Genomic DNA, 26,502 nt, shown 5'->3' on the forward strand with positions numbered 1-26,502 from the left:
CATAACTTCCATTTGAAGCCTTATAGTCAAACTTTCTTTGAAATAGGAAACTTTGGTTGTTATAAGGATGCCCATAAAGAGAGCCTAGTGTCTCTTTTTTAAATATCACAAGCACTTGTTGGGTTCGGTTTGGGGATTTCTAACCTCAATTCATGTAATTAATAATTTTCTCTTTACCTTGAGTCCTTTTCCAAAATGCTGCCTCACAAATTTCCCACTTTTTTTTTTTTTTTACCAATTTTTTCAGTATACCAGTTTCAAAATCATATGTGATATTCTGGGAAGATCTTAAACATAGATCTTAGACATGAATCTTAGATCATAGACATAGAGAGTGAAAAAAAGCTTCAAAATGAAACCTAAAATTAAAATTTCAGTAGGCATGATCTTTGAGTGCCTGTTATAAACTGAATGTTTGTGTCACCAATCAAAGTCGTATGTCGAAACCTAATCCTCCAAGTATTAGGAAGTAAGAACTCTAAAAGTTGATTAGGGCATGATGCTGCAACCCTCATTAGTAGGATCAATGTCCTGATCAGATAGGACCCTTTTCTCTCTGGCCATGTGAGAACACAGCAAGAAGATGGCAGTCTATGAACCAGCAAGCAAGAGCTCACCAGACACTGAATCTGCCAGTGCCTTGATCTTGGACTTCCCAGGATCCAGAACTATGAGAAATAAATTTCTCTTATTTATAAGCTAGCCAGCCTATAGGTTTTGTTATACCAGGCCAAATGGGATAATGGAATGCCTAAGTGGTCTTTTTCATCTTTACCTCTTTAGAGTTGCCATGTGAAAAAAAAATAATCCCATAATTGTGGTAGCACAAGTCATTGTTTTGTGTTTGGAGGCACTTCTTATTTTGAGCAGTTTGAAAAAATTCAGAGTCTGATGCTTTTTTAGTACTAAAGGAACCACCTCTATATAAGTAAAGAATGATGCCCTTCTCCCTCACTACATATAAATGTATGTGTAAATATGTGCTTATGTATTCTCCAAATGAATAAGAATTCAGAATTCATCAGATTTATTGACCTATAATTTTCTTTTCTTGCAGTGTCTATCAGGCTTTGGTAACAGGGTAATGCTGGCCTCTTAAATGGATTTGGAGTTCTGTTCTTTAAGTTTACGGAAGAAATGCAAAGGGTTTGTGTTAATTCTTTAAGTGTTTGGTAGAATTTATGCTTGAAGCCATCGGGTCCTAGGATTTTCTTTGTTGGGGGGTTTTTGATTGTTGATTCAATCACATTGCCAGCTGTAGTTTTGTTCAGAATATTTTTGCTCATGATTCATTTTTGGTAGGTTGTATCTTTGTAGGAATTTATTTATTTCTTCTAGATTATCTACTTTCTTGTGTATCAATGTTCATATAATTTTATAACCTTTTTTATTTCTGTGGCATCAGTTGTGTTGTCTTCTGGTCCATTTCTGATTTTAGTTATTTGATTTTTCTCTTTATTTCTCATTCAGTCTTGTTAAGGCCTTGTCAATTTTGTTTATCTTTTAAAAAACTCAGTTTCTTTGATTTTACTATTATTTTCTATTCTCTATTTGATGTATTTCTGCTCTAATCTTTTTATTTCCTTCCTTCTGCTTATTTTGGGATTTAGCTGTTCATCTAGTTCCTTGAGGTGTAAAGGTAAGTTGTTTGAGTCTTTCTTCTTTTTTCATGTAGATGTTTATCATAATACTATTTCCTCTTAATATTGCTTTTGCTGCATCCCATAGCTTTTGTTATGTTGTATTTTCTATTTCATTTGTCACAGATATTTTCTAATTTCCCTTTTAATTTATCTTTAACACAGTGGTTTTCAAAAGTGTGTTGTTTAATTTCCACATATTTGTGAATTTTCCTGTTTTCTTACTACTGTTGATTTCTAGTCTCCTTCAGTTGTGGTCAGAGAAGATGCTTTGTAAGAGTTCTATCTTTATAAATTTAAGACTTGTTTTATGACCTAAAATGTGATCTATCCTGGAGAATGTGTGCTCAAGATAAAAGCACTTTCTGATGCTGCTGGATGGAATTTTCTGTATATGTCTATTAGGTCCATTTAGTCTATAGTATTGTTCAAGTCCAATCTTAGCTGGTATCGTGTTTAGTTCATCTGTCCATTATTGAAAGTTCTGTCAATGTTTGCTTTTTATATTCAGGTACTGTGAATTTGAATGCATATACATTTATGATTTTCATATCTTATTGTAGAATTGATCTTATTTTTATAATTATACAATGTCCTTTTTTGTCTCATAACATTTTTTGTCTGAAGTATATTTTGTCTAATATAAGTATAGTTATGGCTGCTCTTTTTTTGTTGCTATTGCATGAATTTTTTTTTCATCTTTTTTTTTTGTGAAGAATATCGGCCCTGAGCTAACATCCATGACAATCCTCCTCTTGTGTTTTTGCTGAGGAAGAAAAGCCCTGAGCTAACATCTATTTCCAATCCTCCTCCTTTTTTTCTCTTTTTCTCCCCCAAGCCCTGTAGATAGTTGTATGTCATAGTTGCGTATCCTTCTTGTTGCTGTATGTGGGATGCCGCCTCAGCATGGCCAGACAAGCAGTGCGTCGGTGTGTGCCTGGGATCCGAACCCGGCCCCCCAGCAGCAGAGCGTGCGCACTCAACCACCAAGCCACGGGGCCGGCCTCCCCATCTTTTTACTTACCATGCATGTGTGTTCCTAAGTCAAAAGTGAGTTTTTCATAGCCAGCATATATTTGTCTCTTTTTTTCATCTATTTATCCACTCTCTGTCTTTCGATGGGAGAGTTTAAGCTATTTCCATTTAAAGTAATTATTGATCAGAAAGGATTTAGTATTGAAAATTTTGTTAATTGTTTCATCTTTTTCTTATAGTGTTTTGTCACTCATTTGCTCTTTTGATGTCTTCCTTTGTGTTTTGTTGAATTTTTGTATTGATATACTTTGATTATTTTCTCTCTTTCTTTTGTATACTTTCTATAGTTTTTTTGGTTACCATGGGGCTTATATAAAATTTGTATAGTTATAACAGTCTATATTAAGTTGATAAGAGCTTAACTTCAATCACTTGCAAAAACTCTATGCTTTTACTCCCCTTCACACCTTATGTTATTAATGCAACAACTTACATGTATTACACCCAGTTATTCATGTTTAAACTTATCACACACTCTCACATATTTTCCTACCTGCTCATATACGCAAATACATTTATAGGGCTCTATCTTTGCTTTTAAGAAATATTCTTGACCTCTTTCTCTTTCTATTAAAAATATCTTATTGAATACATATATGTATCGCATATCCATTAATTTATTTTTAATACCTTTATCTGTTAACTTTTATATCAGAAATGAAAGAAATTTACCCACCACTTTTACAATTACACAATGTTCTGTGTTTTTCTATGTTTTTACATTTATCAATTCATTTTAGATTTTCTTAAGCCAAGGTGTTGTTGTTTAGTTTCTTTTTTTTTCAATTCAAAGAACTCTTGTAAACACTTCTGGTAAGATAGTTCTAATGGTGATGAATTACTTCAGCTCTTGTTTGTCTGAGAAAGTTTTAATCTCTCCTTCTTTTTGAAGGACAGTTTTGCTGGTCATGGTATTCTTGGTTGACCATTTTTTTTCTTTCAACAATTTGAATATATCACCCCACTCCCTCTTGCCTGCAAGATTTCAGCTAAAAATCCACTGATATTCTTATGGGGTTTCATTGTGTGTGATAAGTTGCATTTCTCTTCCTCCTTTCAAAATTCTCTTTGTCTTTGATAATTTGCTTATAATGTGTCTTGGTGTGAATTTTTTTGGAGTCATTTATTTGGGATCTTTTTTGTTTCCTTTGTTTCTGGAGGTCCATTTTCTTCCACACATTCGGGGATTTTTCAGTCATTTTTCTTTCAGAAATCTTTCAGTAATTTCTCATACTCTTCTCCTTCTGAGATCCCATTAATGCGTATATTAGCCCATCTGAGACAGTGTAAAAAATCCCTTAGACTTTCTTCACTAGTTTTCATTATTTTTTCATTTTTCTCCTCTGAGTGAATAATTTGCAATGACATTTTTTGAATTATATAATGCTTTCTTTTGTTTGATTTAGTCTGCTGTTGTAACCCTCTAGTGAACTTTTCAGTTTAGTTATTGTATTCTTCAGCTCCATGATTTCTGTTTGGTACTCTTGAAAGTTTTCTGCCTCTTTGTTGAAACTCTCACTTTGTACAAATATGTTCTCTGACTATAGTGAGGATCTTTGTAATGCTTATTTTGAATTCTCTGTCAGGCAAATTATGTATCTCCATTTCATCAGAGTAAGGGTGTGTAGATTTATCTTGTTACTTTTTGGAAAACATTTTGATGTGTCTTCATTTTCTTTGACTCTCTGTGCTTGTGTATGCACGTTAGACAAAATAGCTACCCGTAGTAATCTTCATGGACTGGCTTTGTACTGAGAAGTCTCACACCAATGAGACATGGGAGCCTCTCATTCTTTGTGTTAGTCCAATCCACTTTCTTTGTTCTTAGTGGTTCCAGGCATTTGGAGTATGTTGGGTCATGCCAGCACTCTAAAACAAGCAAAACTGAAGCCAATTCCTCAGGCATCCCCCAGATAAGTTGGGTCATTGGGTGCACAGCACAACTTTTTCCCTCACTAGGGAGAAGCTGGAGGAAAAGAGTTTCTACTGCTAGTTTTATGCTGAGCCAGGGGGAGAGGCTATGGTGAGTTCTAGCCAAAACTGCTATCTGTGTTCTCTCTCACCTCAGGCAACTAAACTGTGCCATGTCCTGTGTCCCCTCACCTTTCTGAAACAGGCTATTCAGAAACCAGTCTTCTGGAATGCCCCAAGAAAAGTCAGTGGGTTAGATGCATGGTGCACCAATTTCCTTCCCAGAAAGAAGCTAGGCACTGGGTTTCTTTCTCTAATCACAATGTTTCTTGCAAGCAGAGGTATCAGACAAGAAGATATCTTTTATTTCCCTAATAGCTTCAATATGAGTGGTTTCTTGCTTGAACCGGGTGCAGGACCCTCTTAACTACTATCTGGATTTCTTACAAAATGAGTCTGTACATGAAATGATTTGGACTCATTGTGTTCATGGAGGTAGGATAGTCTAGGTTTCCTCTTCTGGCATGTTGCTGAAAGGGAAATGGTAGTTTATTTTTGGCTCTTCCATGGGGGATGTACAATCCCTACAGTGAATAGAAAACTTGAGTAAAATTTTGGGTCCCTAGGGAACTAAAGACTGATTATGGTCCTGGTGTAAATACATTCCTCTTAGTTCCCTTTTACACCTAGAAACTTGTCCCTGGGGAAGAGAGTGACTAATCTGCCTTGTTTATAACTGAGTGATGATATCATTACACTCACATTAAATCTTCTGTGACTTACCAAGTGTCACAAATAATAAAGACTATTTATTTTTCTCTGCTGCTTGAGAGGACTGAAAGTCATAATCAGGAACTATGATCTATAGCTCTCAAAGATTTCCAAGGCATATCAAAAATTAAGTGTGGATGCATCCTCTTAGAATCAAAGTAGTCAAAGCCTCAGAGACTGAAATTGTCCTTCTAGGACCACAGGGCTAATAATAATGATAAGGAAGCACTGAGGTTTTCTGGCTTAAGGAGGGTAAGTTTCTGAATTCAGCTTATATTAATATCCTCCCTGTTTGAGATGGAATACTGAAGATCTAAGATATGCCACTTTCCAAATTTTGCAGCCCTGAGACTCAAGTAAAACTGGCAGAAAAAATTGTTAGAAAAGAGGAGCAAGAAATGTTCAGAGACGTTAAGGGGCTCAGAGGGTGCAGTTTCTCAGCCAGTAGGTTTCATCTCCATGGATGGAACTCTCACTCATATACATTTATGGCTCTTAGTCTGTGCCATGGGACAGTAATCTCTCATAAAATCTGGTCCCTTAATTTTGGATTAGAAACAATGTTTTTGGTTCCCACCCCACCAAGTCTAATCTGCATCTGAGGTAGCTAGGGTCTCAGTCTCTAATTCTACTAGTGAGAGGAGGGGTCAAGTGAATGAATAAATGTTGAGATGAGAGAAAAATTATTCTGTCCAGATTCATCCTTCTTCTCCCTTATCCTATGGTTCTTCCAACAGTTACATTTCCATACGGCAGCAGTTCCCTTCACTCTGTAGGGTAAGTTTTGATATTCTTTTCTGCTTAGTTTATAAAGACTTTATAAGGAAAAGTCCATGTCACTCAGTTTCATGATAATGGTAAAGCAATTCTATGGGTGCAGGTTGTGCTAGTATCAGATATTCCCAGTGTATACACCACACTTGTGAGAGGAGACATTGTGGAAAAGCTGTTTTTCCTCTATATCACTTTTTTCTTCTGTGGTAACAGATCTCATTAGAGAAGAATGGCTCCTGCAAATGGTTCCTTCGTGACTCAGTTCATTTTGGTGGGATTAACAGACAGACCAGATCTCCAACTCCCGATGTTCTTCCTGTTTCTACTTATGTATATCGTCACCGTCTTGGGAAATATGGGTTTGATAACTCTAATTGGGCTAAATTCACACCTATACACCCCCATGTACTTTTTCCTCTTTAACTTGTCCTTCGTAGATGTATGTTATTCTTCTGTATTTACACCCAAAATGTTGATTAACTTCATATCAAAGAAGAATATTATCTCCTACATAGGATGCATGACCCAGCTTTACTTTTTCTGTTTTTTCATCATTTCTGAATGCTATGTGCTGACATCAATGGCCTATGATCGCTATGTGGCCATCTGTAAACCACTTTTGTATAATGTTGCCATGTCCCATAAAGTGTGTTCCAGTCTTATGCTTGGTTCATACTTGATGGCATTTTTTGGTGCCATGGCCCACACAGGATGCATGCTGAGACTGACCTTCTGTGATGCAAACATCATCAACCATTATTTGTGTGACATTCTCCCTCTGCTCCAGCTCTCCTGCACGAGCACTTACATCAATGAGCTGGAAGCTTTCATTGTGGTGGGCATCAACATCATTGTGCCTAGTGTCACTATCTTTGTCTCTTATGGTTTCATCCTCTCCAGCATCCTCCACATCAGCTCCACAGAAGGAAGGTCCAAAGCCTTCAGTACCTGCAGTTCCCACATAATTGCTGTTTCTCTCTTTTTTGGATCAGCTGCATTTATGTATCTCAAACCATCTTCTGCAGTGTCTATGGATGTAGGAAAAATCTCTTCTGTCTTTTACACCAATACAGTTCCCTTGATGAACCCCTTAATTTATAGTTTGAGGAACAAAGATGTTAAAATTGCTCTGAGAAGAACTCTCGGTGTGAGAAAGTTTTGATCAGAAACATTATCTGTCTATGCATGTAGTTACAGGACAGGGAGTTTCTATGAGTTTAATTAAAATACTTTTGTGGAAGTCTTCTTATCCTTTTTTTTTTCTTAACATGGTGAAGGAAATTTGAGTCCTCTCTCAATAATTTATTTCCATTCTTTGTTTCTAAGTCTGCTTTTTTTCTTCAACAATTGCTTGATATCTTCTCAACCTTTTTCCTGTTTAGTAACAACATTGAGTAGGAAATATATTATCTCTGTATCTTTATTGTCATTTTGATTTTTTTTCCCACTAGGAAAAGGTGAATGGTCTCCAAATGACCATATTAGTTAACACCAGAGTGACATTGTATTATTAGGCATGGTTCTTATTTGCCACTTGCTATTAGAACCATGAATCAGACACTCTGTTTCTACTTTCCATTCTCTGATTGGCAAGAAAATGTCCTTTAAATGTCAGAGATGGAAGATTTGCAAAGACTATCAATTAGAATCCATCTTGCACCTGTAAACATTTTGTATCAAGTTTCTTTTGGTAAAGAGTTTTCTCTTTTACCTTTATATATCAAACTGGCACATAACGGATTGTAAAAATATATGTTTTGCATAGATGGAAATGTGAATGTCAGAGTCGTTAATGATTTGCATAAAATCACACGCTTTCAAAAGAAAAAGTCTACTAAACTCTTAGCCTTCTGATTTCAAGTCTATTGATCTTAAGTATACTTTGCATCCTCTTCATTCTATTATTTCTATTTCAGTAGGCATGGATTATCAGAAAAGATTTCTAATTTCATAGTTGGTTCTATTTTGTTTCAGGATAATATATGAATTTCTCTCATGCTAGGTATTACTTTTTTTTGGTTTTTGTTTAGTAAGACAGTTTGATGGTTCTTTCTGTTGGAAAAAGGAGACCTTTTAGGCTAGTATAATGGTGAGAGGATTGGCTCAGATAGGGAGGTTACTTTTTCTGCAAAATGAAGAGAAAACTGAATTTGGAATGTTTGAAAGTGTTTGTACCTCATAGAACAAGGAATGCGAGATAAGGAGCCCACAAACATGTCCTTAAATCAGGACTCCACAAGGCATATGGTCAATAAAAAGGATGTCTCTCTGTGAGGAGTGGTCTTGAGGATTAGGAACTGCATTTCATTCTGAAATTGCATCCTGTTCTGTAGAGTACTGTAAACATATTTAATTGTTCATAAATCTTCGATAAAGCTGTATGCACAAAGCCCATACATTAGTAGTGCTTTGGAAATGAAGGTGAAAAAGCTGTGGCTTCATTTGGGGAATGAGGTAGAGAGACAGCAGCAGTTACAGGAGATAAAATAGTGAGGGGTAATTGAAACTCAAATTAGGAAAAAGGAATATGAAAGTAAAAGTTTGGATAATGAAAGCCCCTACCCTTGACTCTCCCCTTTCTGAAAGGCCCTAGAAATATTATGAAGATCACAAAATTTTTCTGGATGGATTGAGTGATTAAGTTCTTTGATATTGAAAAAAGTTAAACCAACAGGGCTGGGAGACCTGGGAACAACGAAATCACTTCTCTTTGTGTTGGCTTCCATATGCTACTTGCAAATGGATTTTTAGGTACAAAATCTTCTAACTGCAGCTGGGAGAGCAATGACAACTTGAAAGAAATATTTGATGAATAAATCAAATTTTGACATGTCTTTACTGGAAGGATGTTGGGTTTTTTTTTTTTTTTGATAAAAAGTAAAATAGAAAAATGGTACTCTAAAAATCCTCCATATGGTGTATCAGCGACAATGTAAATATTTTCCAAGATACCTTAAATAATATTTATTATTTAATAATTTCCTAATCTCTACTCATTATTTAGGTATTTTATAATTTAGCATAGCTGGGTTTTGGCTTGTTGGTTTGTTTTTTAGGTGTTTGGCATTACTAAATCCTTGACTTATGGTTTTAAATGACCACTCATATTCCATTCCCTAACCTCAATATCAACACGCTTCTTTTTAATTTTACAAATTTTATTTATATATAAATATAATAGTTGATCTTGGTTGCACATTTTTCTTTGTTTTGTTTTTTTTTTACTTACTGTTCCTTCTGATAAACTCGTTTTTCTTATGGGAAGAAATGTGTGTCTAAACAAGTAAATATATCTGAGCCATTTGGAAACCTTTGTACATATTGTAAAGGTACAATTTGTTTTGTATTTTATCATGATTTGAGGTTTCCCAAGAATGGGTTAAACTTGATCACTAGTTTTTCATGTCATGAGCCTAAAAATTCAAATGAAATCTACTCATTTTCAGAAAAGATACACTGTTTTTAAAATTATTTTTTATCTTGGACTAATTTGAATAAAGTAATAAAAATAGTTTAAATATAGTTATAATACTTAAGGGTTGTAATGTTTTAAAAGAGGCAACTTAGCTTAGAGTTTAGCAGGTTAAGAATTTTTTAGTTAGCTATAAGTACTATGTATCTATCTATTTGGACTTCTTTCAAAAAGAGGAAATCAAGCCAGGGTATTTTACGTGCACAACATACCTAAACTTATTAGCTTTTGTTCTGTTGTGTTATGTGAGTGGCACTGATAAGTTTTGAGGGAAGGTATGATTCTATTAAAATTGTCACAGCTGAGAGTCAACCAGGTAAGCCACAGTATTCCCTGTTCGTGAGCACTAGGGCTGAGGTCTTTCTAGGTCAGCACGAAAGCTTTGAGTTTCTAGGCTTAACAGAAAATGGTCCTTCTAGTTAAGGCACAGAAAGAAAGTTCCCTGATTATATCCCAAATTTGTTTAATGTAAACTTTCTCTGAACAGGCTGCCATTGTTGCTCAGGATCAGGTTTGGAATGAGCATGATCAGAGTGCACTGTGGTTAAGAGCCGAGGACAACAAGAAGTAAAAAGAGTTTTGGTTCTATATTTCTTCAATTCCTAATTCCCCAATAATAATGGCCATATATGAAAAAGCCACAGCCAACATTATACTCAATAGTGAAAAACTGAAAGGTATTCCTCTAGGAACAGGAACAATTCAGAGATGCCCGCTCTGCCACTATTCTTCAACATGGTATTGGGAGTCCTTGAAAGATCACTTAGGCAAGAGAAAGAAATAACAGGCATCTAATTTGGAGAGGAAGAAATAAAACTGTCACTTTTGGGGGATGACATGATCCTACATATAGAAAATCCTAAATAATCCGCAAAAAAACTATTAGAAGCAATTAACAAGTACAGTAAATTTGCAGAGTATAAAATCAACATACAAAAGTAAGTGGCATTTCTATACACTAACAATGAATTAGCAGAAAAAGAAGTCAAGAACACAATCCCATTTACAATCACAACAAAAAGAATAACAGAACCAAGAATAAATTTAACCAAGGAGGTAAAAAAAAATCTGTGCACTGAAAACTATAAGACGTTATTGAAAGAAATCCAAAAAAGACATAAAGAAATGGAAAGATATTCCATGCACATGGATTGGAAGAACAAACATAAGTTAAAATGTCAATATTACCTAAAGAAATCTACAGATTTGATGTAATCTAAATTAGAATCTCAATGACATTTTTCATGGAAATAGAACAAAAAATCCTGAAATTTACATAGAAAAAGAGAAAACCCCACATAGCCAAAGCAATCCTGAGAAAAAGAGCAAAGCTGGAGGTATCAAGCTCCCTGAATTTAAAATATACTACAAAACTATAGTAATCAAAACAGCATGGCACTGGCGGAAAAAGCAGACACATAGATCAGTGAAACAGAATTGAGAGCCCAGAAGTAAAACTACACATCTATGGACAGCTAATCTTCGCCAAAGGAGCCAAGAACAACCAATGGAGAAAGGAAAGTCTCTTCAACAAATGGTGTTGATAAGACTGGACAGCCACATGCAAAAGAATGAAAGTAGACCATTATTTACACCATATACCAAAACTAACACAAAATGGAGTAAGAACTTGAATTTAAGACCTGAAACCATAAAACTCTTAGAAGAAAACCTAGGCAGTATTGTTCCTTGACATGAGTCGCAGTAGTATCTTTTTGAATACCATGTCTCCGCAGACAAGAGAAACAAACAAAGAAAACTAAGCCCATGGGACTGTATCAATTGAAAAGCTGCTGCACAGCAAAGGAAACTACCAACAAAGTGAAAAAACAACCCATCAACTGGGATAAAATGTTTAAAAATCATATACTTGATAAGGGGTTAATTTCTAGAATATATAAAGAACTCATATAACTCAACAACAAACAAACGAACAACCTGATCAAAATCTGGGCAGAGGAGTTGAACAGACATTTTTCCAAAGAAGATATACAGATGGCCAACAGGCACATGAAAAGATGTTCAACATCACTAATCGTTAGGAAATGTAAATCAAAACTACAATGAGATATCACCTCATGTCCATCAGTATGGCTATAACTAACAAGATAAGAAATAACAAGTGTTGGAGAGGATATGGAGAAAAGGGAATCCTCATACACTGCTGGTAGGAATAAAAACTGGTTCAGCCACTAGGGAAAACACTATAGAGATTTCTCAAAAAATTAAAAATAGAAATACCATATTATCCAGCTATTCCACTTCTAGGTATTTATCCAAAGAAAATGAAAACTCTAATTTGAAAAGATACATGTACCACTATGATCATTGCTATAATTATAATATTCACAATAGCCAAAACTTGGAAGCAACCCAAGTGCCCATCAAAGGATGAGTGGATAAAGAAGATGTGGTGTATGCTTATACAATAGAATACTGCTAAGCCATAAAAAAGATGAAATTGTGCCATTTGTGACAGCAAGTTTGGACCTTGAGGGTATTTTGCTAAGCAAAATAAGTCAGAGAAAGATAAATACCATATAATTTCACTCAAATGTGGAAGATAACAAACAAACACATAGATAAGGAGAACAAATTGGTGGTTACTAGAGGGGAAGTGGGTGGGGGAAGGCTGAAAGCGGTGAAGGGGAACATATGTATTCTGATGAACGGAAACTAGACTTTTGGTTGTGAGCACCTTGCAGTCTATACAGAATCCAGAAAATAATGATGTACACATGATAAACCCAAAGCTAGCAGAAAGAAGGAATCAATATAAAATAAATCAGAGATAAATGAAATAAAGCGTAAAGCCATATAGAAAATCAATAAATCCAAAAGTCAGGTCTCTGATAAAAATCAACAAAATTGACAAACTTTTGCTACATGAACTAAGATAAAAAAGCTTAAATTACTAAAATCAGAAATGAAAGTGGGGACATTGTGAATCATTTTACAGAAATAAAAAGGATGATAAAAGAGTACTATAAACAATTGTATGCCAAAAAATTGGAATACCTAGATGAAATGAAAAAAATTACTAGAAACACAAAAAGTACCATGATTAAATCATGAAGAAATAGAAAATCCAACTAAACCTATAACTAGTAAGGAGATTGAACCATTACTTTAAAATCTCCCAACAAAGAAAAGTCCCGTGTCTGTTGGCATCACTGGTCAATTTTACCAAACATTTAAAGAAGAACTAACACCAATCCTTCTCAAAAACTTTTCCAAAAAGTTGAAAAGAAGGAAAACACTTGCTAATTGATTCTTCAAGGCCAGTATTATCCTAATGCCAAGAAATACTCTTGTATACATTGCAAAATGGTCACCAAAATAAGTCCAGTTATCATCTGTCATCTTACAAAGTTAATACAATATTATCAACTATGTTCCTGTGCTGTACATTACATCCCCATGATTTATTTATTTTACAACTGAAAGTTTGTACTTCTTAATACCCTTCACCTATTTCACCTACCCCCAAAGCCCTTTCTCATCCAAAACCACCAATCCTAGTTTTGTTTTGTTTGTATGTTTTATTTTTAGATTGTACATACAAGTGATGTATGCATTATTTGTCTTCTCTGTCTGATTTATTTCACTTAGCATAATACCTTCAAGATCGATCCTGGTTGTCACAAATGGCAAGATTTCATTCTTTTTTATGATTGAGTAGCATTCCATTATAGATATAGATATAGATATAGATATAGATATAGATATAGATATCACATCTTCTTTATCCATTCATCCAACAGTGGTCACTTAGTTTGTTTCCCAATCTTGGCTATTACAAATAATGCTACAATGAACATAGACGTACATATATATTTTCAAATTAGTGTTTTTGTTTTCTTTGGATACATACCTAGTAGTGGAATTGCTGAATCATATGGTACCTCTATTTTTAATTTCTTGAGGAACCTTCATACTATTTTACACAGTGGCTGCACCAATTTACATTCCCATCACCAGTGCATGCGAGTTCCCTTTTCTCCATATCCTTGCTAACACTGGTTATTTCTGTCTTTTTGATAATAGCCATTCTGAAATGTGAGAGGTGAGATCTCATTGTGGTTTTGTTTTGTATTTCCCTGACGATTAGTGACATTGAGCATCTTTTCATGTGCCTGTTGGCTATCCGTATTTCTTCTTTGGAAAAACGTCTATTTAGATCCTCTGCTCATTTGTTAATCAGACTGTCTAGTTTTTTGTTATTGAATTATGTAAGTTCTTTATGTATTTTGGATATTAACCCTTTATCAAATTTACAAATATTTTCTCCCACTCACTAGTTTGTCTTTTTGTTTGTTGATGGTTTCTTTCAGTGTGAAGAAGCTTTTTGTTCAATGCAATTTCATTTATTTTTGGTTTTGTTTCCTTTGCCTTTGGAGTCAGATTCAAAAAAACATTGCTAAGACTGATGTCAAGGAACTTACCGCCTGTGTTTTCATCTATGAATTTTATGGTTGTAGGTCTTACATTCGTCTTTAATCCATTTTGAGTTAATTTCTGTGTATGGTGTAAGATAGTGGTCCAGTTTTATTCTTTTGCGTGTAGCCGTCCAGTTTTCTCAACTCCAACACCATTTATCAAAGAAACTATCTTTTCCCCACTGTATATTCTTGCCTCCTTTGTCATAATTAATTGACCATAAATGCGTGCATTTATTTCTGAGCCCTGTATCTTGTTTCGTCTATCTATGTGTCTCTTTTTATGCCAATACCATATTATTCTGATTACTGTAGCTTTTTAGTATACTTTAAAATTTGGAAACATGATACTTCTGAATTTGTTCTTCATCCTCAAGATTATTTGGGCTATTTGGGCTCTTTTGTGGTTCCATACAAATTTCGGAATTATTTGTTCTAGGTCTGTGAAAAATGCTATTGGAATTTTGATTGCATTGAATCTGTAGATTGCCTTGGATAGTATGGACAATTTAGCAATGTTAATTCTCCCAATCCATGAACATGAAATATCTTTCAATTTATTTATGTCTTTAATTTCTTTCAACAATATCATATAGTTTTCTGTGTATAGGTCTTTTACATCCTTGATAAATTTATTCCTAGGTATTTCATTCTTTTTTTTTTTTTTTTTGGTGAGGAAGATCAATCCTGCGCTAACATCTGCCAATCCTCCTCTTTGTGCTGAGGAAGACTGGCCCTGGACTAACATCCATGTCTATCTTCCTCCACTCTATATGGGATGCCGCCACAGCATGGCTTGACAAGCGGTGCGTCAATGCGTGCCCGGGATCGGAACCCGCGAACCCTGGGCTGCCGCAGGAGAGCACGTGCACTTAACCACTTGCACCACCAGGCCGGCCCCTATTTCATTCTTTTTGATGACATTGTAAATCGATTTGTTTTCTTGATTTCTCTTTCTGATAGTTTGTAATTAGTGTATAGAAACACAATGGATTTTTGTACATTAATTTCGTATCCTGCACATTTACTGAATTCATTTATTAGTTCTAACAGTTTTTTGGTGGAGGCTTTAGGGTTTTCTATATATAGTATCATGTCACCTGCAAACAGTGACAGTTTTCCTTCTTCTTTTCCAATTTGTATGTGTTTTATTTCTTTTTCTTGCTTAATTTCTCTGAATAAGTCTTCCAATAATATGTTGAATAAAACTCGATACAGTGGACATCCTTTTCTTGTTCCTGATCTTAGAGGAAAAGCTTTCAGATTTTCACTGTTTAGTATGATATTAACTGTGGGTTTTTCTATGTGGTCTTTATTATGTTAAGGTATATTCCCTCTATATCCACTTTGTTGAGATTTTTTTTTATCATAAATAGATGTTGAATTTTGTCAAATACTTTTTCTTCATCTATATAAAGAATTGTATAAATTTTTATTTCATTTTGTTAACATGGTATATCACATTCATTGATTTGTGGATATTGAAGCATCCTTGTATCCCTGGAATAAATAACACTTGATCACGATGTACCATCCTTTCAATATATCATTGTATTTGGTTTGCTAATATTTTGTTGAAGAGTTTACATCTATGTTCATCAGGGGTATTGGTTTATAGTTTTCCTTTTTTGTGGTGTCCTTGTCTATTTTCAGTATCAGGATATTTCTGATCTTATAAAATAAGTTTGGAAGTCTTCCCTCCTCTTCAATTTTTTTGAAGAATTTGAGAAGAATATGTTTTAAAACTTCCTTGAACTTTTAGTGCAATTCACCAATGAAATTGTCTGGTCCTGGACTTATGTTTGTTAGGAAGATTTGATTACTGATTCATCTCTTTCATGGTAATCAGTTTACTCAGATTTTCTATTTCATGGTTCAGTCTTGGAAGATTGTAAATTTTAGGAATTTATCAATTTCTTCTAGATTGTCTTATTTGTTGTTTACAGTAGTCTCTTATGATCTTTGTATTTCTGTGGTATCAGTTGTAATTTCCCCTCTTTCATTTCTGATTTTTTTTAACTCTCTTTTTATCTTTTTGAGCATAGCTAAAGGTTTGTCAATTTTCTTTATCTGTTCAAAGAATGCCTCTCAGTTTCATTGATCTTTTCTATTGCTTTTTAGTCTCTATTTTATTTACTTCCAATCTGATCTTTATTGTTCTCATTCTTCTACTAACTCTGGGCTTCGTTTGTTCTTTTTCTCGTTCCTTTAGGTGTAAAGTTAAATTGTTTATTCAAGATTTCTGTTGTTTCTTGAGGTAGGCCTGTATTACTATGAACTTCCCTCTTAGAACCACTTTTGCTGCATTCTGTAGATTTTGGTAGGTCGTATTTCTGTTTCATTTGTCTCTAGGTATTTTTTAATGTCTCATTGATTTCTTCTATGACCTATTAGCTGGGTAGTAACTAATTAACAACAGTAAAATGTTGTTTAATCTCTACGTGTTTGTAGTTTTTCCAGTTTTCTTCTTGTAGTTCATTTCTTGTTTCATACTATTGTGGTTGGAAAAGATGCTTGATATGATTTCAATCTCCTTGAATTTATTGAGACTTATTTTGTGGCCTAACGTGATTTATTCTGGAATGTTCCATGTGCACTTGAGAACAATCACTGCTTTGTGATGGAATGTTCTGTATATATCTATTAACTTCATCTGATCTAATGTGTCATTTAACGCCAATGTTTCTTTATTGATTTTCTCTCTGGATGATCTATCCATTGATGTAAGTGGTGTTTTAAAGTCCCCTACTATTACTGCATTGCTGTCAATTTCTCCCTTTAGGTCTCTTAATATTTGCTTTATATATTTTGGGGCTTCTATGTTGAGTGCATATATATTTATAAATGTTATATCTTCTTGCTGGATTGACTTCTTATCATTATATAGTGCCCCTCTTTGCCTTTTATTACAGTATTTGTTTTAAAGTCTTTTTGTCTGACATGAGTATAGCTATACTAGTTGTCTTTTCATTCCCATTTTCATGGTATACTTTTTTAATCCCTTCACTTTCAGACTGTGTGTGTTCTTACTTCTGAAGTGAGTCTCTTGTAGGCAGTATATAGATGTGTCTTGGTTTTTATCCATTCAGCTGCACTATATCTTTTGATTGGAGAATTTAGTTCAGTTAAATTTAAAGTAAATATTGATAAGTTTGTTCTTGTTGACATTTTGTTAATTTTTTATGGCTGTTTTTGTAGTTCCTCTCTGTTCCTTTCTTATTTTCTTTCTTTCTTCCCTTGTGGTTTGACGACTTTCTTCAGTATTATGTTTAGATTTCTTTCTCATTTTCTTTTGTGTATTTACTACAAGCTTTTTCTTTGTGGAGAAATAGAGATTCACATATATTATCCTATGTATATGATAGTCTTTTAATTTGATTGGAAATTAAATTTGAACACAATCCCAAACTCCAAATTTTTAGCCCCCCCACCACATTTTATGTTTTTGATGTCACTTTTCACACCTTTTTATTTTATGTATCCCCCAACTAATTATTATAGTTTTAGCTATTTTTACCACTTTTGTTTTTTTAACCTTCTTAGTAGTGTTATAAGTGATGAATCCACAACCTTTACTATATATTTACCTTTTCAAGAGAGATTTTTACTTTTGCATATTTTCTTGATATTAATTATACCATTTCTTTTCAGCTTCAAAGAGTCCCTTAAATATTTCCTGTAAGGCACTTTAGTAGTAAAGAACTCCTTTAGGTTTTGCTTGTCTGAAAAACTCTGTATCTCTCCTTCAAAGTTTAATGATAACTTTGCTAGGTAGAGTATTCCCAATTAGAATTTTTTTCCTTTCAGCACTTTGAATATGTCATGCCACTCCCTTCTGGCCTACAAAGTTTCTGGTGAGAAGTATGCTGATAGCCTTATGGTGTTTCCCTTATTTGTAACAATTTGTTGTTCTCTTGCTGTTTTTAAGATTCTCTCTTTATCTTTAACTTTAGGTATTTTAATTATAATGTGTCTTAGTGTGGATCTCTTTGGGTTCATTCTATTTGGAACTCTCTGAGCTTCCTGAATTTGGATATCTGCTTCCTTTCCTCTGTTGGGGAATTTTTCAACCATTATTTTTTCATATAAGTTTTGTCTCTCTTTGCCTAGGCCCCTATAGTGTAAATCTTATTCTGCTTGATGTTGTCCCAGAGATCCCTTATGTTATCTTGATTTTTTTTTTAATTCTTTTTCTTTTCTGCTCTGTCTGTGTAAATTCCATTGCTTTATCCTCTAGATCACTGATTTGTTTTTCTACCCCACCAAGTCAGCTATTGAACCTTTCTATGGTATTTTTCAGTTCAGTTATTGTATTCTTCAGTTCTATGACGTCTACTTGGTACTTTCTTACATTTTCTGTCTCTTTGTTGAAGTTCTCACTATTATTCTCCTGAGTTTGTTCAGCATTTTTATGACCATTACTTTGAATTCTTTATCAGTTGGTTTACTTATCTCTGTATCATTAAGGCCTTTTTCTGAGATTTTTGTGTTGTTCTTTCAATTTGATCATATTTCCTTGTTTCCTCATTTTGCTTGCCTCTCTGTGTTTGTTTCTATTTATCACTGAAATAGTTACTGTTCCCAGTCTTGAAGGAGTGGCCTTGTGTAGGTATGATCCTTCTCATTCAACCTTACTCCAACTTGTGGTTGTCTCTCAAACCTTTTCTGATTGTCTAGTCCACCTGATTTGTTCTTGGTATACCCTTTTTGTTGCTGTTGTGCTAAGACCTATCAGTGTTCCAAGGGGAAGAATCTCATTTACCACCTAGTTTCAGGCTAATTGGAAGCCAGACCCTCACACAGCATCTTTTAAAGTAGGAAAACATATATAGCTCTGTAGAGCCACAATTGTTGTCCCTGCTGGCCTCCAGACCAGGAGATCTAGAGATGTCCTCTGGGGAGCAGTTACAGAAATCTGGGCTCCAGATGAGGAAATGTGATCCTTTCTGGGAAGTCTCATCCAGCTGTAGTGAGGCTAAGGTGGCGAGCAACAATGGTGTCTCCCTATTTACGTTCCCTGGGAGTGTCTCCTTAGCCTCTAGGTGTATGGGAAACCTGATGCCTATCCCTCAAGTTGAAGCTCTAGTCTAAGTGAATAGACCTTTTTCACAAGAAAGCTGGTGTTGTGTTTCAGTTTGCTGCCTGTGCATTGTCCTAGGAGTAGTGGCCTGCCAAGAACTGTCTTTCCAATTATCCTGTGGAGCTCAGGTATGCCATCCCTCTTTGCCACTAGGGCCAGGAGATCAAGTGGTGTTCCCTGTGTGGATTGCATGTGCCTGTTGGCTTTAGCAAGGTGGCTGGAGTGTGTGCGGGAGGCACACAATCTCTGGCTTCAGGAAGGTAGCATAAAAATGTCTTGGCTGCAGGCACCCATGGGCTTCAGCAATGCAGCGTGAGAGTGCCTTGTCCATACACACACCCAAGGCCTTAGGCTGTTACTGGGAGAATGCCTTGACTGCTAGTGCCTGGCAGTGCCAGCCAGGGGCCTGGGGAGTATTGCGTCTTGCTTGCAGACTTTAATTAGGGAGCAGGAGAATGCTGTCACCATTTTCCTTCACCTGCCCCATCCAGGGAATGAGGGAGTGCCGCAACCACCTGTGCTCTTTGGTTTCAGCCAGGTGGTGGGATAGTGCCCTGACTCTTTGCCCCTGCCTGTCTTAGCAAGGCGGGTGCCACATCTGAGCTTGCCCACTTGTGCTAGCAGGTTAGGTAGAGAGTGCAATAATGACATCCAATAGCTCCTCCTCTCTGGGGAGCATTTCAACTATCCCCTACCCCTCCAGCTGACACTTATAGGTTAGTAAATGAGTCTCCTTCACATATAGTCCAGGCATTTTTCAAACTGCTGTTTTTTTTGCCGAGTCTTGGGGTGAGTAAGACTCCATGCTAGCCCTTTAAGAAGGGAATCTCAGTTTCCTGTAGCATTTTGGGTCCCTTGGAGGTCAGCCCCATTGGTTTTCTAAGCCAGACATTTTGGAGGCTAGTCTCTCTGGTGCAGATCCCAGGGGTTAGGGTGCCTGATGTGGGGCACCAACCCCTTGCTCCTTTGGGAGAAACACTTGTCACGTGAGATGCCTCCTTACTGTGTGTCACTGCACTAAGGGTGGGAATTTTTGCCAGAACATGTCTCTACCTCTCCTACCCATCTCCATGTGGTCCTTTTATCCTTTATTGCGGAGAGCACCTCATTTAGTTTTCAGATCTTTTTCAAAGGGAAATGTAACTGTAGCTTTGGGGTATTGGTGGCAGGAGGTGAGTTCAGGATCTTCTTACACCGCCATCTTGGACCAACCCCCTGATGCATTTTTACTAATAAGAGAACCTTCTTTTACTATAAGATGATGATCTTCCCCTTCCCCCACTACATATAAGTAGTGAGTGTGTGACTATGTATACTTACTTAACATACTTATGTATGTTATTTTTCACACACACACACACACACATATTTATAAAATGGTTTGAATATCCCAAGGCAACTGAGTTGATTTAAAGTGCAAAAGAGTAAATTCACTTACAAAGAAATAGTATCTTCTATATTTAAATTGAAAAACACAATTTCTTATTACAAACGTCTTTCAAAATTTTTTGTTTGGAACAAATTGTTTTGGTGCTCCACCCAATAGATATTCCTCCTCCCAGGCTCCCTAATGGCACAAACTTCTTTTCTTGATAGAGGCTGAAAATGAGAGATTCTCACTTTGTCAGTATTCCTTGCAGCTGGGTTGGCCATGTGGCATAGCCACATGACTGAAGAAAAATTGAAGGGAGTCATCCATTGGCTTCTGGATATGATTTATTTCCTGATATAAAAAGGTATGTGAACAGCAACTAGAAGGCTGTGCAACCATGACGTACAACTATCTATTGGGGCTTTGGGGGGAAAAATAAATAAAGTTTAAAAAAAAAAAGGTATGTGAATTTTGCCTCTTTACTTGCTCTCTTCTTTGGATATATTTGTGTTTAGATGTAAATCTTAGGACTATGACAACCTCTTTCATGTCCATGAGGTGACAAGCTCCAGGATTAAAGCCAACAAACTGAGGAGATTGGAATGGAAGAGAGTGAGCCCTTGATGAGAGTGTTTTTTTGCTAAACCAAACCTTGGATACTCTACCTCTAGATTTATTGCTAGCTGAAGAAAAATAAGCTCTTATTTTTAATGGATGTTTAATTGAGTATTCTGTAACTTGAAGCTAGAAACTTTCTAACTGATAACATAGTTGAATGTTCCATTCCCAAAATATTAAATAAAAAATATTATAACAAATGAACACATTAGTAAGACTCTTGTCCTTTTCAGTAAACATTAAAGAGAAGCTGTAATTTATTATGATGAGAAGGTGAGTTTGTCCAGATTTAAACTTAAATTTTAAATATTATCTTGGAAGGGGCCGGCCTGGTGGCTCAGTGGTTAAGTGGGCGCGCTCCACTCTGTCGACTTGGAGTTCGCAGGTTTGGATCCCTGGCGAGCACTGATGCACTGCTTGTCAAGCCAGGCTGTGGCGGCGTGCCATATAAAGTAGAGGAAGATGGACATGGATGTTAGCCCAGGGCCAATCTTCCTCAGCAAAAAGAGGAGGATTAGCGACAGATGTTAGCTCAGGGCTAATCTTCCTCACAGACAAAATAAATAAATAAATAAATACATAAATACATAAATACATGAATAGATAAATATTACCTTGGTTCATCTGATCTGTGATCTTTGTTCATTACACCCTGTGGTCTCTGAAATGTAAACATTTTCCAACATTCTTTCTTATCTTTGTGAGAAAGCTAAAAGTTTGTACAACATTTAATGTATGCAAAATACTTAAATCAGTCAAAATAATTCTTTCATGGCTCTTCTTCAAATAAAACTCTGACTCAATCTCTTCTTCAGTTTTAATCAAGACTAAATCATAGTTTTGAGACTTTTATTACATGACTTTAATTGTCAAGTGGATAATAGAAAACCATTGAAAGTTCTTGAACTAGAGATGGACAGAGATGTGCTTTCAGAGCTTATTTCAGCAGCAGTGTACACAAATAAGAGGCACTATGTTGGGAAATGCTAGAATAATCATTAAGAGCCACTGCAGTTCAGCATTACAGTTCAGTTAAAACCTAAAAATCCAGAAGTTGTGTGGTGGCCGAAGGACATGGATGGAGATCACTGTGGTTGTAGACACTATTGCTTAGCATATGAGAAATGTGGAATATATTAAGAAGGTTCTCAGAGAAAGAACAACATGATATTCAGAAATATTTATTGAGTTCCTTCTATACACTCTGCATTTTTCTTAGTTCCCGTAGCAAAGTAGTAAACAAGACAGAAAAGATGTTTGTCCTTATAAAACTTATAATTTATTGGGGAACATAGAAAATAAGGAAAAAAATGTATGATGAGTGTTATGTTGGAGGATCTACTGGAATTTATGAGAACATAAATGAAGACAGCTGACATTGATTGACTATTTACCATATGCCAGGCATGGTTCTAACCATTTTATTTACATTTTTTAAATTTAATTATCATGACTTAATGAAAGATGCTATTTTTACCATCCTTATTTTACAAAGATGAACCAGAGGAACAGAGAGATTAAGTACCTTGTCCAAGGTATTACAGTTAGTAAAAGAGGAATTAGAAAGGTAAGATTCATACACACTCTCTCTAACTCCACAGCCCCTACTCTTTTCTATGATGAGAAGAAATTGACAACCTCAGTGACTGAAATGGTGTATACAACAACGCAGCAGGATAGCCAGGTAGAAATTTTCAGTAAGTGTTTAAAAGTTAAAACTTTAGAAGGGATATGCAACATTGCAAATTATTTAGGAGACATCCTAGGAGAGACAACAACTGAAGTGAGTTAATGCAATATTTGAGAAATTTCAGATGAAGAAATAAGGAAGCCTCGAGGCAGAACACTTGCAGAAAAAATATTGCCATTTAGGATATGAGAATAAATGGGGAATGAAACAATATAGTTGATTTCACTTCAGAAATAAAGATAATAGGGAGATGGAGGTTTACTTTGGATCTTCATTGAGGGATGTACAATCCCTAGAGTGAAGTGAAAATAAGTAAAATGTTGAGTCCCTAAGGAACTAAAGACAGATCATGGTCCAGGGTATATAATCTTCTTATTCCCCTTTTGCACATAGAATCTATTCCCTGGGGAAGAGACTGAGCAAGCTTCTATCCTGTTTATAACCAAGTGCATTACATCATTAAACTCACGTTAATCCATCTGTGTCTAATCAAGTAGCAAACGTGATAATAATAAAGACTTTATTTTTCTCTGCTACTTGAGAGGACTTAAAGTCATAATCAGAAATTATCATCTGTAGTTCAGAAAGATCTAGAATATATCAGAATTTAAATCTGGGCTGCATCCTCTTAGTATCAAAGGAAACAAAGCCTCAGAGCCTGAAATTGCATTTCCAGTACTACGGGAGTAAATACCAAGGATAAGAGAGGACTGAGGTTTTCTGACCTAAGGAGGGTGAGTTTCTGAATTCCATCTGATAATATATCCCTTGTTTTGTGATGGAAGTCCAGGGATTTAACACTATTCCTTTCTCATTTTGTGCAGTTCTGTGAAACTGGTGGAAGAATTTGTTTAAGGAGAGATCAGAGAATGTTCAGACATTAGGGGGCTCAGGAGGTGCAGTGTCTCAGTATGTTCCCTCTCTATGGGTGAAACTCTCCCTCTTCCTCATTTATGTGGCATGAGGCAGTAAATTCACATCTCCTAGACTCTAGTCTCTTAATTTTGAATTAGAAACAGTCTTTGTGGTTCCCAGTTCATGAAGTCTAATCTACATTAGAAGCCAGCACCAGTTTGCTAGGGTTGCTGCCTCCAATTTACTGGTGAGGGGAGATTTCAAGCAAATGAAGAAAAGTTGAGATGAGAGAAAGAAAATTCTGTCCTGGTCCAAACTTCTAGCTTCTCTCTTCTCCCTTGGGTTTTCCAGTAGTCATGTAGGCATATGGACACACTGGCCTTCCCTCAGTAGGCTAGGTTTGTGATGCTCTTTGTTATATTTAGCTTGTTTAGACTCCAATAAGGGATATCAGTGTCACTCAGTATCATGATAGCGGTAAAGGCAGTTTCCATGGGTGGAGGTGGGCTAGTCTCAGGCATTCCCAGTGTATACACTCTCTTGTAGGATAAGATATTGCAGGAAGAGCTGAGTTGTTCTCTAATGTAGCCCTTTTCTCTTGTTTCCACAGAATCCCTTAGAGAAGAATGGCTCCTGAAAATGTTTCCGTCATAACAGAATTCATTCTTTTGGGATTAACAGACCAGCCAGATCTCCAACTCCCCCTGTTCCTCCTGTTTCTAGTAATGTATGTGGTCACTGTGTTGGGAAATTTGGGCTTGATAATCCTAATTGGGCTGAATTCACACCTGCACACTCCCATGTACTTTTTCCTCTTTAACTTGTCATTCATAGACCTCTGTTATTCTTCTGTGTTTACACCCAAAATGCTGACTAATTTTATGTCAAAAAATACTATCTCCTACATGGGGTGCATGATCCAGCTCTACTTTTTCTGTTTTTTTGCTATTTCTGAATGCTATGTGCTGACATCAATGGCCTATGATCGCTATGTGGCCATCTGTAAACCACTTTTGTATAATGTTGCCATGTCCCCTAAAGTGTGTTCCGGCCTTATGCTTGGTTCATACTTGATGGCATTTTCTGGTGCCATGGCCCACAGTGGATGCATGCTGAGACTGACCTTCTGTAATGCAAACACCATCAACCATTATTTATGTGACATTCTCCCTCTGCTCCAGCTCTCCTGCATGAGCACCTACATCAATGAGCTGGTAGTATTCACTGTGGTGGGCATCAACATCATTGTGCCCAGTGTCACCATCTTTGTCTCTTATGGTTTCATCCTCTCCAGCATCCTCCACATCAGCTCCATGGGGGGCAGGTCCAAAGCCTTCAGCACCTGCAGTTCCCACATAATTGCTGTTGCTCTCTTCTTTGGATCAAGTGCATTTATGTATCTCAAACCATCTTCTGCTACATCTATGGATGAGAGGAAAATCTCTTCTATCTTTTACACCAATACAGTTCCCATGATGAACCCTTTAATTTATAGCTTGAGGAACAAAGATGTTAAACTTGCTATGAGAAAAATTCTAAATAGGAGAAAGTTTTGATCAGAAACAACATCTCTCTGTAGTTAGTCACAGGACAAAGGGATTCTGTGTGTTTAATTAAAATAATTTTATTTGTAGTTTTCTTATTCTGTTTCTATCTTACCTGCTTGAAAGAAATGTGTGTTCTCTTAATAATTTATTTTCACTTTTTCAGTGTAGGTCTTCTCTCTTTCTCCCCATTTGCACAATTTATTTCATCATCTTTTTTCACATTTAATAATAATATTTTTTAAAAAGGAACTTATTATCTCTGTTATTTCCTTTATCATTTTGTACTTGTATTTTTCTCTCTGAAAATAGAAGTATAATCTACAAATGATCAAATCAAGGAACACTGGGAGACATAATGTCATTGGGGATGTCTTATTTGTCACTTGGCATTGGAAGAATGAATCAGAAAATGTGTTCCTACTCCCATGTTCACAGCCTTCAGTAAGCAAAAAGAAAACATCTCCCTTAATGCCAAAGATGGAAAGTTCCATAAATACTGTCAAGTATAACCCAATTTGCATGTGTAAATACTATTCATTTTGTTTCCTTTGGCAAAGGGTTTTCTTACCTTTGGACACTCAACTCTGCACATAACAGATTGTCAAAATACATTTATTGCATGTTTAGGAAGATAAGTTCAGAGTGGTTAATGATTTACTTACAGTTACATATCTTCTTAATGAAGAAGTCTAGAGTAAACTTTCAATCTTCTGATTTAAGTCTACTACTCTTCCTAGTATACTTTGCTTCTACTTTATTGTATTATTTTTGTTTCAGTAAGCATGGAATATGAGAAAATATTTCTAATTTGAAAGTCGACTGTGCTTTGTTCCAGGATGATATATGAATTTTTCCGAGGGTGGATATTACTTTTTTTTGTTTTTTATTAGAAAAATGGCTTGATGGTTCTTTTTGTTGAGAAAGAGGAGACCTTTGGGGCTAGTATAGTTGGGAAATGATTGGCTCAAATAGGAAAAGTATCTCTTCGGCAAAATTAAACAAAAAAAAATGAGTTTGGAAAGTTTACAAGTGTTTATAATTCAGAGAAGAGGGTATGGGAATGAAAGGAGCCCAGAAGGTGTAATTAGGCCAGGACTCAACCAGACACATGGCTAATAAATAAGAGGTCCCTATCCAGGAGTGGTCATGATGATTTAGAAGCCACATTTCAAGCTGAATTTTTATCCTGTTCTATATAGTATTATAAATATACGGTACAAAACTTCCACAAAATTATAATTCACAATGACCATACATTAGTATTGTTTTGAGGAATGAAGGTGTAAAAGCTGAGGCCA

At 35.7% G+C, this 26,502-nt stretch overlaps 2 protein-coding genes across 2 annotated transcripts; both read left to right on the forward strand.

Moving 5' to 3' along the window:
* The first annotated feature begins 6,360 nt into the window (after positions 1-6,360).
* LOC131407859 (olfactory receptor 8B3-like) lies at positions 6,361-7,293 on the forward strand. The gene has a single exon (XM_058544459.1). The coding sequence runs from the start codon at positions 6,361-6,363 to the stop codon at positions 7,291-7,293; it is 933 nt and encodes a 310-aa protein (XP_058400442.1).
* A 16,990-nt stretch (positions 7,294-24,283) lies between these two features.
* On the forward strand, positions 24,284-25,213 carry LOC131408328 (olfactory receptor 8B3-like). Its single transcript, XM_058544943.1, has one exon. It carries the CDS (start codon positions 24,284-24,286, stop codon positions 25,211-25,213), a length of 930 nt encoding a protein of 309 aa, XP_058400926.1.
* The last annotated feature ends 1,289 nt before the right edge of the window (positions 25,214-26,502 follow it).

The sequence above is a fragment of the Diceros bicornis genome, chromosome 7, assembly GCF_020826845.1.
Source record: "Diceros bicornis minor isolate mBicDic1 chromosome 7, mDicBic1.mat.cur, whole genome shotgun sequence".
Taxonomy (NCBI): domain Eukaryota; kingdom Metazoa; phylum Chordata; class Mammalia; order Perissodactyla; family Rhinocerotidae; genus Diceros; species Diceros bicornis.

Coding starts and splice junctions, on each gene's coding strand:
- LOC131407859 (XM_058544459.1), top strand. CDS start 6,361: ATGGCTCCTGCAAATGGTTCCTTCGTGACTCAGTTCATTTTGGTGGGA.
- LOC131408328 (XM_058544943.1), top strand. CDS start 24,284: ATGGCTCCTGAAAATGTTTCCGTCATAACAGAATTCATTCTTTTGGGA.